Here is a 16,263-nt window from a genome sequence, read left to right on the forward strand (position 1 = left end):
AGATTACAGAGCAATCGCTATTCCGTTAACGACACACAAGGCACTGAGAACAATGAATTTTTGCAATTTCCACTAGACTCAGCAAGTTAAAGATCAACCAAATGTGGACATGTGGCACTGGAGAAAACAAAGTGTCCTAAAGATGGATAAAAGAGGGTACGAGGGGAACCATCACACATAGAAAAAAGACCATGCAGATTAACACAAATGTTTTGTAAGCAATAATTCTTAAGGATCCAAATGGCCATAAAGAAAAGTTAACAGCAAGGGCCAGGTAAATATGCAAACGCTTTTAACTTGCATTAATTGTGCAAATAGTTGTTATTACAGCTTTAACAAAGACGAAACTTCCTTTCAACTTTCGGTCTTCGTTTTTATTTAAGGCAATCACAAAAGATTGTTGATTATCCAAAAAGGATATAGATGTCCTTCACCAAAATCAACAAGACTGGACATCAAGTGGCCGTGTGGTTTGTTACAAGGTTGGAAGAAAGTGAGCAAGATGTCTTCCTAAACCAAAATTTGTAAATTCGGAGGCAATAAAGTTATTAAAAGCCGAATACTAACACAATCCTATACTTCCAAAATCAAACCTGAATACTTTCTATACAGATAGTTTGACCACTACAAGAAAATAAAACGCTCAGGTATTGGTGTCTGAGTGAAATAACGACCATAAGCGAGCAGCTAGTAGCTAATTTTCAGTTTAGAAGGGGAAATTATAGCATCAAAGTAATAAGTAAAACGATTAAATCTCGTAAAGTTCCTGACGATTAGAATTTCGGTGTTCTTCATATTTCTTTTTATTTGGCTCTATTGTTGTTCGTAATTTTTAAAATACAAATAAAACAAAATTACTAACTAAATGTCAGCAGATTTAACAGAAGAATAAAAAAAAATAAAAGAAATATACGATCTAGCCGGGAGTTGAACCTGGGTTCCTAGGATGATAAGCCGAGACACAACCTCTAGGCTACCGAATGCATTAGAGTTACAACGGCTAAACGCTAAAATGGAACTAAACCACCCTTTGCGTATGTCAATCACAATTGATGTAAGAATTAACAGATGAAGAGGATAATCCAGGATCTATAAATAGATCATCACTGTTAATGGAACTGCGAAGAGATTAATGTACATATTAATGTTAATTAACATACTATGTACCAATTAATAAGACATATCCAAAGTGTCCAAACTCGTAATCTAGTGGGTGCCAAAACGAAAGAAATGTGTTCGCATGTGAGTAGTAGCTACATGCGCCACTACATAACCCACAAAAATAGTTCGCGGACATTCATATTTACATGTGCACATTTTGCTGGCCGTTTCATGCGTATTTAAGAATAACGACTCTAAAGAATTTAAAAATAACAAAAGTCATAGTTATATTCGAAACTTATTTAAAATATAATCCAATTTTTACAAAACCTCCAAAAATTTGGCGAAAAAAATAATAGCACCATTATTAAAAAGTCTATTAAATTTATAGAAATTAGACACATCTAAACTTTATCACTCAAGAATATAAGTACATCAATAGAAGCAATTGCCTACTGATTTATTCTTCAGTTAATGGCGTTATTACCATCTCTCGATATGCTAGGTTTCGAATAAAGCGGATTCTGGTATTGGTTGCAGGATTCTTCTTCAAGGACTTCCCAATTTGATTTTTTGTGCTTTAGTTGCCTTATTGACCTTAGCTCATAATATGTTTGATTTATCATAGTCTAGGAACAACGTACAACCCTGGAGAATGGCCACATAACTTCTATTCCACAATTTCTTTGATTTTCCTCCAGATTATAAGCCAGATTATTGCTGTTCATATCCTTTTGGAAGGACCAAACTAGTGCCAACTTATAAATTAAATAGAGTCATATTTTAGGATTCGAACGAAAACAAGTTAACTCTTCACAATTTGTTGCCATGTATAGGGTTTTGTCTCTAACGACAAAGTCAGATCCCTGCTATTACGGCTTAAAAATTCTCTGTTAATTTGCTTTGCTATATATTTTTGGTTCTATTCCGAGTTTTTGAGGACATCCAACTGCGTAATTAAAATAGTTTCCTCCAAACATAAAGACCCACATTTACATAAAACATTGTTCCACAGTTATTCATGGTAGTGCTATTATTTTTTTCGCAACTATATATATACAGTGGCGGCCAGCTAATTATGGACAATAAATTCGTTATAATAGATTACTCTATTTCACTCAAAAATTTGAAGATTTTTGTGAAATAAATTTTGTATATAAGGTATTTGTATAAGCACTATCGAGTGACGTCAAAACATTCTATGGGGAGGAAGGACATCCCACTTTTCTAAAAATGGTCCATATTAGCCTGGCCAGCTAATTAGGGACATTAGTAGAAAAACCAACTTAACGTAATTAGAACACACTTTTATACCAGAATTGTTTGTATTTAGTTAGTAAAAAGTGTATTCAGATGATTTCATGCTTTACCCCATCGTTAGTCCTTTAAGAGACCGAAATATTTAATTATAATCTATATATATAAAAGTGTAGTGAGGTGAGTGACTGACTGACTGATTGACTGACTGATTCATCAGCGCCCAGACGAAACCGCTGAAGCTAGAAAGTTGAAATTTTGGGTGTAGGTTGCTGTTGGTGTGTAGGGGTGAGATAAGGCTGGGTTTTTGGAAATTCGACCTAGAAGTGTACGAAAAGTACTAAAAGGTACTTAATATGGTACCCTTTGTATTAGGCAAACGGTAAGAGCTAGAATTCTGAAATTTGGAATGAGGGTAACTGATGGAGAGCTAGAAAGATGTACCAACGGGTTTTTGGAAATTCGAACTACAAGGGTACGAAAAGTACTAAATTTAGTACAATTTGGATTTGTGTGAACGGATAGAGCTGGAATCCTGAAATTTGAAATTAGGGTAACTTGTAGAGAGTAACAAAGAAAGGTTTTTGGAAATTCGAACTATAAGTGCACGAATAGTACTAAATGGAACTAAATTTAGTACAATTTGGATTTGGGTGAACGGATAGAGCTGGAATACAGGCATTTGCAATGAGGGTCACTGATGAAGAGTGATATTGAAAGGTTTTTGGAAATTCGAACTGTAAGGGTACGAAAAGTACTAAATGGTACTAAATTTAGTACAATTTTGATTTGGGTAAACGGATTGAGCTGGAATACAGACATTTGGAATGAGGATCACTGACGAAGAGTAACTATGAAAGGTTTTTGTAAATTCGAACTATAAAGGTACGAAAAGTACTAAATTGTACTAAATTTAGTACAATTTGTGTTTGGGTGAACGAATAGAGCTGGAATCCGGAAATTTGGAATGAAGGTCACTGATGGAGAGTAAAAAAGAAAGGTTTTTAGAAAATTCGAACCATAAGTGCACGCAAAGTATTAAATGGTACTAAATTTAGTACAATTTTGATTTGGGTGAACGGATTGAGCTGGAATACAGACATTTGAAATGAGGGTCACTGATGAAGAGTAACAATGAAAGGTTTTTGGAAATTCTAACTATAAGGGTACGAAAAGTACTAAATGGTACTAAATTTAGTACAATTTGGGTTTGGATGAACGGATAGAGCTGGAATCTTGAAATTTGGAATGAAGGTCACTGATGGAGAATAAAAAAGAAAGGTTTTTGGAAATTCGAATTAAAATTATACGAAAAATACTAATTGGTACTAAATATAGTACAATTTGGGTATGGGTTAACGAATAGGGCCGGAATCCTGAAATTTTGAATGGGGGTCACTGGTGAAGAGTAAGAAAGATGGGATTATATAATTTAAAAATACGCTATTTGTACAAAATATACGAAATGGAAAATATTTGTTTGATTTGACGTTAACGCCAAGGAGTTTCTAAATAATGTACTGAAATTAAGTAGTCAAACGTGAAGTATCTTTTCAAAAAAGGTTTTTTGTTCTGACCGCTTTGGTATGTAAATTTGAAAACGTGGTCCAACGCTACAATTTTGTTAACTAGAAGGTATTTACCCCTGATATTAAAAAAATCCTAAAAAATCCTAAATCTTCAAAATATCTCTTCTAATAAACGTGGATCGAAGTGGAGATTTTTTAAATTAAACATCTATATCCTCTGAGTATTCAAAGTCCAAATTTAAAGAAAATTGGACAATATACATTTGTTCTTCTTTAAAAATACACTAATTCGAGAGGTACCGTTATATGGGGATATACGAAAACGTGGCCGAAAATTTAACGGACCTATTCGGGTTCTGGTCGAAACCGCTAAAGCTAGAACCTTGAATTGTGAATGTGTGTGATTGTTGTTGTGAAGGGGTGAGATAAAGTTTAGTGTTTGGAAATTCATACTGGAAGAGAATGCTGTGTTAGTGAAGGGGTAAAACCAGGAGTCAAATCTGAAATTTGCAATATGATACGTAGTTTTGGAAATTCGAAATAAAAAATATGGTAGCTGTGTAGGGATGCGATACGGCAATTTTTTTTTTTAATTCTGACTACAATCGAAAAAATATTGGTAATAAAAATAGGTCTCAGTACAACAGAATCTCCAGTATTCACCATTCCCGTATTAAATATTGTTTATATATATTTCGTTTCCTTTCCGCATACGCAGTGGCGGGCATTTGCTAGTCTATAATAATGTGCTTTTGACCTTATTTTCCCTTAATGCACCATGAATATGCATATTTATTTGGCTCTTTAAATAAAAATTATATTTCTAGTAACCCTAGACATCATTCCGAACCTAACACTGTAATTACCGCTCCATACTGGGTGTACATTTATCCTTAAATTACAATCATATCATACATATAAACTAACTAAAACAAGCAATTTAAAAAAAAATGCATCTGTTAGCATTAAAGTTGATTTTACTACTAATGTTCCTAATCAGAATGTTTTGACGTCTCTCGATAGTGCTTACACCAATACCTTATATAAAAAATTTATTTCACAAAAATCCTACTATATATACTATATATATATATATATATATATATATATATCCGGGCCCTAAACTGGACTTGCTCCATTCCCGAGATATGGGCCTTTAAAATTCTGTAAATATCAATTGGTGGAAAGAAAACCACTGCAAACATTTGGAAGATTGTTGGACAATTTTCTGATCAGATTATTCTTCTCCGCTTCTTTCCGGCGATCTTTTATCGAATTTTATATACAATTCACCCACGCGAGTAATTTACCATTCGTAGACGATTCTCTATTATTATCAATCGCTATAACGAATCTTCATCTCGGCGATCTTTCCGCGAATTTGTATTATGTTTCGCTTGTGGTTAGTGCAGGCGAATAATATATTCTTCCGAACCTCGATTATGCGATTGTTACTAAAATTTTTGATTTGTTTCCATATAATTCTCATAGACACATTCTACATAACTTTGATATACAAAAATGGCACGTATAATAGTTGTGACTTTTTACTTTTTCAGTAATAATTATTCAGTAACTTGTTTCCAGAGAGTAAGAGAGATTTTACTCTTTGATACGAAAATAGAGAAAAAAGTAAAAAGACAGCATTTAGTAAACTTTAGCAAGATAGCAGTTGATGACCAAAACAAAAACATTGGCCCAAATGCATGAAAGAAAAGCTAACTCCAAAGCAATGAAAAAGTTCTTCAATTTTAAGCAAAATAAATAAAAAATAATTAATATATTAATAAAACAATCAATAAATATAGCTAAATCGTAATATTTATAGTATTTTTCCACAAAAATAAGATAAACATTGTGCAGCTGACCATTAGCAGATGATTAAAAATTAGCTGATCGAACTTGCTAAATGTTGCTGGGAAAAATTCTTTCAGCAACTTTTAGCAATTTCTCAGCAAACAACTGTCAAAATTGTTCTCTCACTTCGCTCTCTTTTACTGAACTTTTGCGTAAAAAGACAGCATTTAGTAACATTTCGTAATAATTATTACAAATTATCACGTAAAAAGACACACCTAATATTATGAGTATTGACAAACACAACACATGTCCGGGTTTTGCCAAGTGAAATGAAGAAAGTGAATGGAACCAGTATACAACCACTACAAACAACCTATGGAATAATTAAAAATTATAACAAATCAGACAAATGAAAGAAACAAAATATAGGGTATATATATATATATATATATATATATATATATATATATATATATATATATCAGGAATATACTGTGTGGAGCTTGGTATTCGACTTTCATATAAATTAAATAACAATTGTAGCGTTTTTCAAGCGGAAATCTTTGCAATAGTGAAGGCCCTGCATTAACGTTTTAACTGTCCAATTGGATTTTTATACATATGTTACAGCATAGGTCGCTTTGCCACCTTTATGCAAAACGATTCCCCAGCCAAGCAAAATCATTATTATTTAAGCTTGGTGTGATGCGGTACCAGAATCCACAAAGTTATTTATACAATAAATTTATTTGTTCCATAAAGAAATTTTGATTTGTGAAAAACTAATTCCCAGTGGTTAAGGTGTAGGGTATCACATGGTCGGCTTAGTCCGACTTTAGCCTTGGGTTACTTGTTTCTACTACATAATGCATGTGAAAAAATATGTTTTCAAACAAAACAATATTTTTTTGACCAAAATGTGTTTAGTTTGGCTGCAACATCCAAACTATAACACCAATCTGTATGATTGATTCGCCGTGAAGTTTTGATCCACAACAAATTTTTATGTAATTTTATGACCACTAAATGGCCCTTAATTTTGTAAAAAGCTTACTTATATTCAATAATTTATGTACATTCCGCGAATTCTGTGTAACATTTGAAGGTATTATGCAATCTACAAAACTTTTTTGTAACAATTGTGCTCATTAAAATAATTAGCGTTTTGATAATATTTTCTTTCTTAAAAAGCGAAATAAAAGCGCATTAAATTTTGTCCGTAACAGCCAAAAATTGGCTCGCGACCAGATTCGTACTGCGAATTTTTTTCTTAACCTACATATCAAAAATCGTTGACGTAGCGCGAAAAAAATTTATCCTTTTTTTCTGAAATGGAATATTAAATAATTGACAATATTCGTGATATACGGTTTACGAGTTGAGGTTGTCCCTGCCACTTCAGATTTCTGAGGATGTTGTTGATGGTATCGGGTTCTATATTGGAATAGAAGGTCAGACATGGTGAAAAATGTGCACCCAATAACCTATGCCGACTGCGGGCCAGCATTGAGCAGCGACATGGGAGATGCTCGATCGTCTCTGTCTCTATTTCATCCTCACAGAGTCTGCAGTGTTCAGCAACGCCATCGTTCCATTTAATAACTCCGTCATTACTCTTATTTCGGCCAGGCTGCGCTAAAAGCTCTTAAATCCTGCAGAATATCACAAGTGTAGACGTATACTTGGCAACATTCAAAACTCAGTTGTCTTTTGCTGGGTACCCGGACACTGCAACATGGTGGGTAATGAAATCGCTGACGAATTGGCTCGCACAGGCTCTAAATCTGAAAGTACTCAGGCAGAATGCTGTGTAAGACCGCCGTTGTGTCATTTCATTGGTGAGATCGTAAAGTTCTACTCGGATATATCCGGTCGAGCTTGGCATGAGGAACCGATGTGTCGGGTGGCTAAACTTATCTGGCCAGTTATATCGACACGTAGAACCTTATCACTACTTTTGCTTAGTAAGTCCGAGATCAGAATCGCGATAGGTGTAATTACAGGACACTGTCGCATCAGGTCAAGAACTTGCAAGTGGGACGGTACCGGCATTGACTTTTGTAGGCTTTGCGAGGATGAGGGAGAGTTAGAGACGATTGAGCATCTGATATGTCGCTGTCCAGTGCTTAGATATACCAGACAGAGATTATTGGGTGACTACGAATTCTCTACTCTCACCGAAGTCTCATCAGCAGATCCTGCAACCCTTGTCCGTTTCTTAAAAGTCTTGCAAAAGGCTTTGGGAAAACAGTGCTATACCCATACAAAATTGATAGTATCGTTTTTATTGGGTGATTTACAAACATTCAATTTTCATTCGCTTCAATCTGTATTATTCACGCTATCTTCCACACACTATCTTCTTCTTCTTCTACTACGAACCCTTCGTATCAATCCCTTTATTTCGTTCTAATTTCAGTATGAACACAATGGACTTACGGTCACCGAGTGAAGCGGCTTTGATGAACTATGGTCGCGCATCCTTAAACCTAGCGTAACCTTGAAGGAGATTTAAGCGCGTCCATACCCACAAACGTAATTATTAAAAGTATTTTGTAGCAAATCGGAAAGTTATGTGGTTACTCAAATCTTTACACCTAATGTAACCGACACTAATAACAATTCTAATTCTTAAAATATGTGAAAGCAGATACTTACGTCAGACAACGAAAGATTAACTTGATTCACGGTAACATCACATGAAATTCTTGGTCTGTTCTTGTTTCTAAGGGCTTGCTTACATCGTTCTCTCTTAAACTTTAGTGTTGCGTTTATGGGATTCGTTAGGAAATTGTGTTGTTCAAATTTACAAGCCTCGTTCATTTTGTCCAAGAGTTCCTTTGACGATAAGCCGCTGCAAGCATTTGTAATGTCAAGCTTGTCCCAATAAAGTTGAAAGTCCTTCAATTCTAATATTTTAAACAAAACTTTTTGTATGGCTGGATTCTTTGCTCCAGGCAGCCAATTACTGTCACAACTCTGAGCAGAAATTGAATTGATACGTATTCCTGCTGCATGATGAAAATGTGGTATGGTTATTGAATCTTCGTACCGAAGATGAACGTCATTTATCTTTAGTTCTAAATTCTCTAGTATATTAGTTACTAGCGATGTGCCGTAATTTATCCAGTTTGAGTAAGATAATGAGTAGTAGCTTTCCGTATTACACCCATGGTCAACCCTCCAGTTAGCTTCTTTCGCATCAAGGACTCTTATTTTATATGCATATTCAGCGTCCTTTTCTTTCTCATTGTCCCATTCGCTGATATCTTTTGGGACAAAGACGCCGTAAACACGCTCTATCACAATACTCCATGGTGAAGTCCGAAATTGTCTAACTGGTATTTGCAACTTGATGCGCCCAATGCTTCCGGACAAAGCCTCAACAGGTATTCCAAACGACCTTAAAGCGTCCCTTCGTATGGGAACATTTTCTAATTCCACCTCGCCTAAAAGGAATAACAATTACAAATATTAGGTTCATGGTTCACATTGCGAACTCACCTGACATTAATGCAATTGAAAGCTGAGCCGGATTGAAGTCCTCTAAATATTTCCCAAGGTAAGTATTTAGCACCCATGTTATCAATTCATTTAACATAATTACGACAGGAGATCAATCTTTTATTCAAATTTCTAACTTTGTTCAATTTCATAAGAAAAACATTAGTACCCCAGTGCCAACTTCAAATAATGTTAACGCCGATCTTCTTTTTACAGCATCAAAAAGCTTCTACACGGCATGTTTTATACATGATATGCGTAGCAACTTAAAACCTTCTACTACGTTAGAAAAAAATCACATACGTTATGTTAGGGTCATATGATGACCCATTTATTATATAGTATACATTTGTAAAAGGGTTTTAAGGCGTGGGATAATAGCTTGAAGTGTTTATTAGAGAAATTTTTTGTCTGATCACTAATAAATTCAGTAAAGAACTAAAAATTTACATAAATTGGATGTTAATATTGTCGACAAAAAATCTGTCACTGAACTGAAAGCATTAGGATCCCATGGTACAATAATTCATAGGTAGTAGAGCTGACAAACCATCGATATTCCCAACATTAGATATCTTCGATATAATAGTTTAAAATATCGATTACTATCGATATTATCGGTAAGCTGTCAACACCATTAATTTGGAGATGAAAATGGCGGAAATGTCAATGCTTTTCTTGACATTTTGCACAAGTAGTTCACAGAAATGCAAAGGAGAATAACAAATTGCTTTTATCTTATAAAAATATTAAAAAAATACATTTTACCTTTCCGAAAAATATTTATCTGTGACTACGGGCTTATTTTCTCATACACACAAAACCGAAAAGCAACGAAATTTCAATTTATTTTGATGAGTTTTGGGTTGGGCGTTTTTGTTCCGATAATATCGATAGGCAAAACTATCTATCGATATTTAATTTTTAAAAAACAATCGATTTTATCGATAGTGCCATCGATTTTTTGCCAGCTCTAATAGGTAGGCCAGGTATGAGAATCGCCAAAAAAATACAACCCTGTCGCTATGGCTTAAAACGTCAAAATTGTTTTGATGAATGATAACGGATGAGTAAACAAAGAAGAAGAAGAACGAAATGTTGAAATGAAAACAAAACAGAGTTGAATTTTTTGATCAATAATAAATATCAACTCTGCATGTCAACACGGTTTTGACAGATTAAGCCATAACAAAAAAAATTTTAATCAGCTTTTAGCTGTGGCCTACCTAAGAATTATTGTACCATGTAGGATCCCTTGTTATTGAATGTACAATGACCCTAACTAGGCGTTTACACCCGACAGTTTGTCTTCAAATACAACTCTGATTTCCTAACACATACATACATTTGTCGTTTGTCTCCCAGCTGTCCATCATTTTTTCACAGACAGTAGGAAAGACAAATTTTTGACATTTTTGTAAAAATAAGTGAGATAATAATTGAAATGTGTTGAAAACAAAAGAACATAAATAAAAACAAAATATGTGAACGGAAAACAAAAAGAAATCGATGATTCTCATTCATAATTTTACGACTGTTTTTGTAGTTGTCTGGACGCCTACGTCACACAGACAAGTTGTGGGATTTTGACAATCAATACATGAAGTCAACTGTCCTGTCATTTGTAAACGTAGGGTAACATGTTATGTGTATACACAAGCACAAAATATTGATGAAACTAATTGATTTCAGTATATCTCAAAAATTCATGCACTGAGTAGTAAGGACTTTTAATTATATCCCACCAGTAAGACATACGGTGATGATAAATACGATTTGGGTCATCAAATGACCCCAGCGTAATAGCAGGGTTAAAGTAGAGCTTGCAAACCAACGATGGAAATATCGATAATTAATTTTGTACTCCAATATCGATGAATAGTTTTTTATATCGATATTAGCTTCGTTCCCGTACTTTTTAATAGTAAAACTCGTAAAAGAGAGAACTGCAAAAAATTTGTTGTCACATACAAGTTTTTTCAAATAGTTCGGGAACGGAAAAATGGAAAATACGTCAAAAAAACTGGAACAAATGTCAAAGTCGGCGTATCAGCCAATCAGACGCCGGCAACCATGTTACTATTTTTTACTCGCCCAAATTTGTCGTGTAAAAAGTTTTTAAAGAGAGCGCCATTCAGCTCCATTTTTGTTTAAAGAGAAGTGAACATTTTACAACTTTTTTGTGTACGGGAACGGTTTTTGGAGTAAAATGTGTAAAAGTCGTAAAAATTGTAAAAACTTTTTAGTTCTGGAACACAGCTATTATTAATAAATGTTGACATCAATAAAAACGGCTGTAGAACCTTGGCAACCCTGTTGTGAGAAATTCAAACTTTTTGTGCGCTCTGAGTTTAAAAATAATAAATTGTTTTAGTTTGAAATTAACATCGAGTTGTGCTTCGAAGTTTGTTTAAAAATTTCGATTGCTTGAGTGGAGTATTCATTTATTACCCTCTATTACAGAGAGTAATGTTTTTCAAAACGAACTGACAGTGTTGCAAAATTTTACTGAACGCTACCAATATCATGATTTCATCCCGGCGAAGGGAATAATCAATTGGCTTCTCAGTTTTTGAAATGATGCCTTTTTAGTGAAAATCGAACTCTTTAAGTGTCTAGTATTCCCATATGAATGAGAATCACACTCACTTTTCGGCTTTTCCAAAGGAACACCAAATTCAAAATATTCTGCAACATGTCAGCACGTATCAACTAAAATTTCCTGGCCAACAAAAAGGAAACAAATAACTGAAAGTCTGTATACACAAATATTGTTTTGACATGTCTCTCTCTCTTTAATTTTGAAAATAGAAAAATATAAAAATATATTGAAAATACAAAATTATTCAGAATTTATAGAAAAAATGAATGAAATATGTGTAGTTAAATTATAGAAGATACATTTGAAGGAAAGTCTATTGCTTTTCCTATTCATTTAATGTATATTTTATGTGTTTTCGGTTCAAATTTTCGTGATAACAAGTTAAGAAAAATGAAGGCAATTTTGTTTATGTTTCTGTTAATTACGAATGGTGTCGTGGAAACGGGTTAATTCGTGTACGTCGTTCGACAGGCGAACAACGTAATTGAAACGCTCGTGTGAACATGACATTAAGCTGGGTACACATTGTCAGTTTTGAATGTCGATATTTCGCAATTATCAATAACTGTCAAACCGTCCAGCAACCACAAAACATTTTGTGTTTGCATGATGAATGACAAAAATGAACGGCCACACTAGCAAGTAGAGCTGGCAAAAAATCGATGGCACTATCGATAATATCGATTATTATTTAAAAATACAATATCGATAGATAGTTTTGCATATCGATATTATCGGAATAAAAACCCCTAACCTGAAATATATTCAAATAAATAGAAATTTCTCTGCTTTTCGATTCTGTGTGTGTATGAAAGTAAGTCCGTAGTCACACGTACACATTTTTCGGCAAAATAAAATGTATTTTTTTTTTAATTTTTTATAAAATAAAAGCAGTTGTTTATTCTCCTTTACATTTCTGTGAACAACTTTTGCATAATTTCAAGAAAATCATTGACATTTTCGCCATTTTCATCTCCAAATTAATGGCGACGACAACTTAACGATAATATCGATAGCAATCGATAGTTTAAAACATTATATCGAAAATGTCTAATGTTGGGAATATCGATGGTTTGCCAGCTCTACTAGCAAGTGACAACAAAGCTGTCATTCAATACTGACAATAGCTTTGTTCCTTTACTTTTTTAATGGTAAGGTTGGTAAAAGAGAAAAGTGTCAAAATTGCTCTCTCATGAACATTTTTACCAGAAAAGTAAAGGAACGGAAAAATGGTAGGTCTGGCAGCAATGTCGAAAAGAAACATAAAAAAATCAATTTTCGTCTTTTATTTCACAGCGTTCATTGTGAAATAATCGTCAAACAAAAGTCGAAAAATCAGTTCTGCCATTTTTTACCTGTAGAAATTTTGCTGGTAGCCTGTGGTAGAAGCGAAAGCCATTTTCGCTCCCTCTCCACTCTCCCTCTCTTAAAAATTGCTTCCAGTTTTGCCACTTTTCGGGGTTAAGGAACGCTTTGCAGGTTAAAAATGGTTACAAATGGTAAAAATGGTAACCTCAGGTAAGTAAAGGAACACAGCTAATGTGTACTGCACTTTAAGTCCAATTTACATATGCTCATTAAATGATTTCGTTTTACAAAATCCTAGAATCAAATGAAGTGTATTTACATCTGTTTTTTTGCGTCATTTGATTACGCACACAATCCCACATACACACTTATACAATAACACAAACACACGCACACAATATATTTATTCAGAGAAATAGGAATTTCACAACACAAATGTGTATCAAATAACTTAAATTAATCCTAAAAACAAAAAACATAATTTTTGCAAGTTTTTAACCATTTATTTTCACTTTTGTCATCGTTTGAGTATTTTTGTTTTTCTACAACACACACAAACAAACAAAGACATCATAAAACAGTTGCATTTTTTGGTAGTTTATGACGAAAAAACTGGACTGCTTATAATAGTATGGTGTTTTCGTGCGTTGTTTAGAATAAATGACGCAGCTATCGTCATTTATTTTTGTATGGTAAATGACGCAAAATGTTGCCTGTTTTAGCAAATAAATGACGAAACAGCTCCAAATGACGAAAAAGTTGCTAATGTAAATTGGACATTAGATTGTGTTGTGTTAAGTGTCGTAACATTGTTATCGACTTTTTTAACTTCACCAGAGACTTATCTGATGAAATAACAGATAAAAGCTCTGTTCCAGAACCTGCAAGAAGCTACTACTTTTTGCTACGATAACATTTTTTCCTTTATGTTATCGACAAAAACAGTAAAAATTAGTAAATTCTTGCAGTACTGGAACAGACCAATAAATAGGGAAGTCTGGAATGCTTACCAACCTACAGTCAACCAAAAAAGTCTACATACACCCTATAAATCTCGGGTTGTAAGAGTAAGGAAGCATTTTTATGAAAATCCAAGTACATAGTTCTATCTCATATCCTTAATAAACAATATTACATACAACAAAAATATATTCCATAATACGAATAACGGTAAATTCTATAAAAATTAAAAAAATTAATAGGGAAAAAGTGTACATACACCCAATGAAATATTAAGATTACCGTAAAATTGATGGAATAAGCAACACAAATTTTACATTTTATTGCTTTATCGAATGTCTCTGGTTCTCTATGATATATTTTAGACCAAATTGACGTTATTTAAGGTCAGACTTCGCGTATAGCTAGTTAAGGCGGACCCTTGCAGATTTCTTTGAGTTTTTCAGTCTTGTAATTTATGAAACCACAGGAAATACAGTGGGACTAATTATTTTGAGATGAAGTTGTTCTTATGGATAATATATGCTCCTGAGCTTCGCTAAATATGCGAATTCCTGAGTTTTTTATAAATTTTATAGTTTTCACAGCATTCCAAGGGTCAAATTACAAGCAAGAACCTTGGAATTACCTTGTAATAAATGTTTGGACCTTAACTCAATCAGAAATAAACATTATTCTACAAACCCGCTCCTAAAGTATCCAAAGCATCGAAATAAAGGCACCACCAAAGAATGCATGAAATTTGTATGAAATTTACACTGTTAACTACTATGCTCTCGTATTATGATCGTTAGGGTCTCCTGAAGCGCTATAAATGTCGGATACTTTTACATTGCTGATTCAATGGATGCTCGAGGATTGTACCAGACCTTATTACAGGTAATTCGAAGGCTTCTGCATGTAATTTGCCCCTTGGGATGTTGTGAAAACTATACAATTTATGAGAAAACTCAGGAATTCGTATATTTAGCGAATCTCAGGAGCATATATTATCCACAAGAAAAACTTCATAACGCTCTTGGATCCCAAAATTATTAGTCCCACTGTATTTTCTGGGGTTTCATAAACTACTAGACTGAACAACTCAAAGAAATCTGCAAGGCTCTGCCTTAACGAGCCATACGCGAAGTCTGACATTAAATAACGGCAATTAATCCACAAATATGTTCCTATTTTGTCTAAAATATATCATAGACATCCAAAAACACTCGATAAAGCAATAAAATGTAAAATTTGTGTTGCTTATTCCATAAATTTTACGGTAATCTTAATATTTCATTGGGTGTATGTACACTTTTTCCCTATTAATTTTTATAGAATTTACCGTTATTCGCATTATGGAATATATTTTTGTTGTATGTAATATTGTTTATTAGGGATATGAGATAGAACTATGTACTTGGATTTTCATAAAAATGCTTCCTTACCCTTAAAACCCCAGATTTATAGGGTGCATGTAGACTTTTTTGGTTGACTGTATATCTAAGTTTAATGTCATTTTTGAGAGATACCCCAATATTGATGAATTTGTCTCGTCCCCAGCTGCATCTGAACCGAAACGTAAAAGGTCCAACAACAAGAAGACTAAGCCCAAGTCTTCTAATAAACCTGTCGTTTCAGGTAGCGGAGTTTTCGATCCACCTGCCGCTACCCCGTGATGGAGAGAGTTGGAGAGAAAACTTTAGTTACCACAGTATCTGGTTCATTACAGCCAACACAGGCTGCTACTGGAGAGGTTGCCTCGGGCTCAGCTACACCTCTGAATTCTGTGATTACTTGTATTCCAAACTTGAGGAGTAGACGAGTCCTAAAAGATTCTTCACTCTCTATGAGCGCTCCGAGTAATTCTGCTCCCGCTTGTAGGGAAAAAGAATCGAAACAAACTTCTTCAGTAGTACCTAATCCGGCATCTGAACTGGTACAAATACCGCAGACAAAACATAGGTCGTTATCTGTGGTTCCGGCCATGAGAACGGTTTTTGTATCAAGGTTTTCACCAAACACGGCTACTGATGATGTAAATTTTTATGTAAAATGAATAATTAATGGCGATTATTTCCTGAAGACTTTAAAACTACGTTCATCCTTTTCGGATCGTAGATCTTCATTTAAAATTTTTGTGCCTGAAGATGTTTATGATCAGATAATAATAATAGAATTTTGGCCTGCTGGAGTTTTTGTCAAAGAATTTGTTGAAAAACA

The 16,263-nt window shown here is 34.0% G+C and overlaps 1 protein-coding gene across 2 annotated transcripts in view; it reads right to left on the reverse strand.

Moving 5' to 3' along the window:
* Vps13D (vacuolar protein sorting 13D) overlaps positions 1–9,714 on the reverse strand; it is a 672,569-nt gene extending 662,855 nt beyond the window's left edge. For both annotated transcript variants that reach the window (XM_073982994.1, XM_073982993.1), the window contains exons 1-2: positions 9,192–9,714; positions 8,346–9,136 (exon numbers count right to left, since the gene is read on the reverse strand). In XM_073982994.1, the coding sequence (XP_073839095.1) occupies positions 8,346–9,136; positions 9,192–9,288 (888 nt within the window). In that variant the 5' untranslated portion in view covers positions 9,289–9,714. The remainder of the gene's footprint in view (positions 1–8,345; positions 9,137–9,191) is intronic.
* Positions 9,715–16,263: the final 6,549 nt, after the last annotated feature.

The sequence above is a fragment of the Musca autumnalis genome, unplaced genomic scaffold, assembly GCF_047663935.1.
Source record: "Musca autumnalis isolate F117 unplaced genomic scaffold, ASM4766393v1 scaffold_4, whole genome shotgun sequence".
NCBI classification, from domain to species: Eukaryota; Metazoa; Arthropoda; class Insecta; order Diptera; family Muscidae; genus Musca; species Musca autumnalis.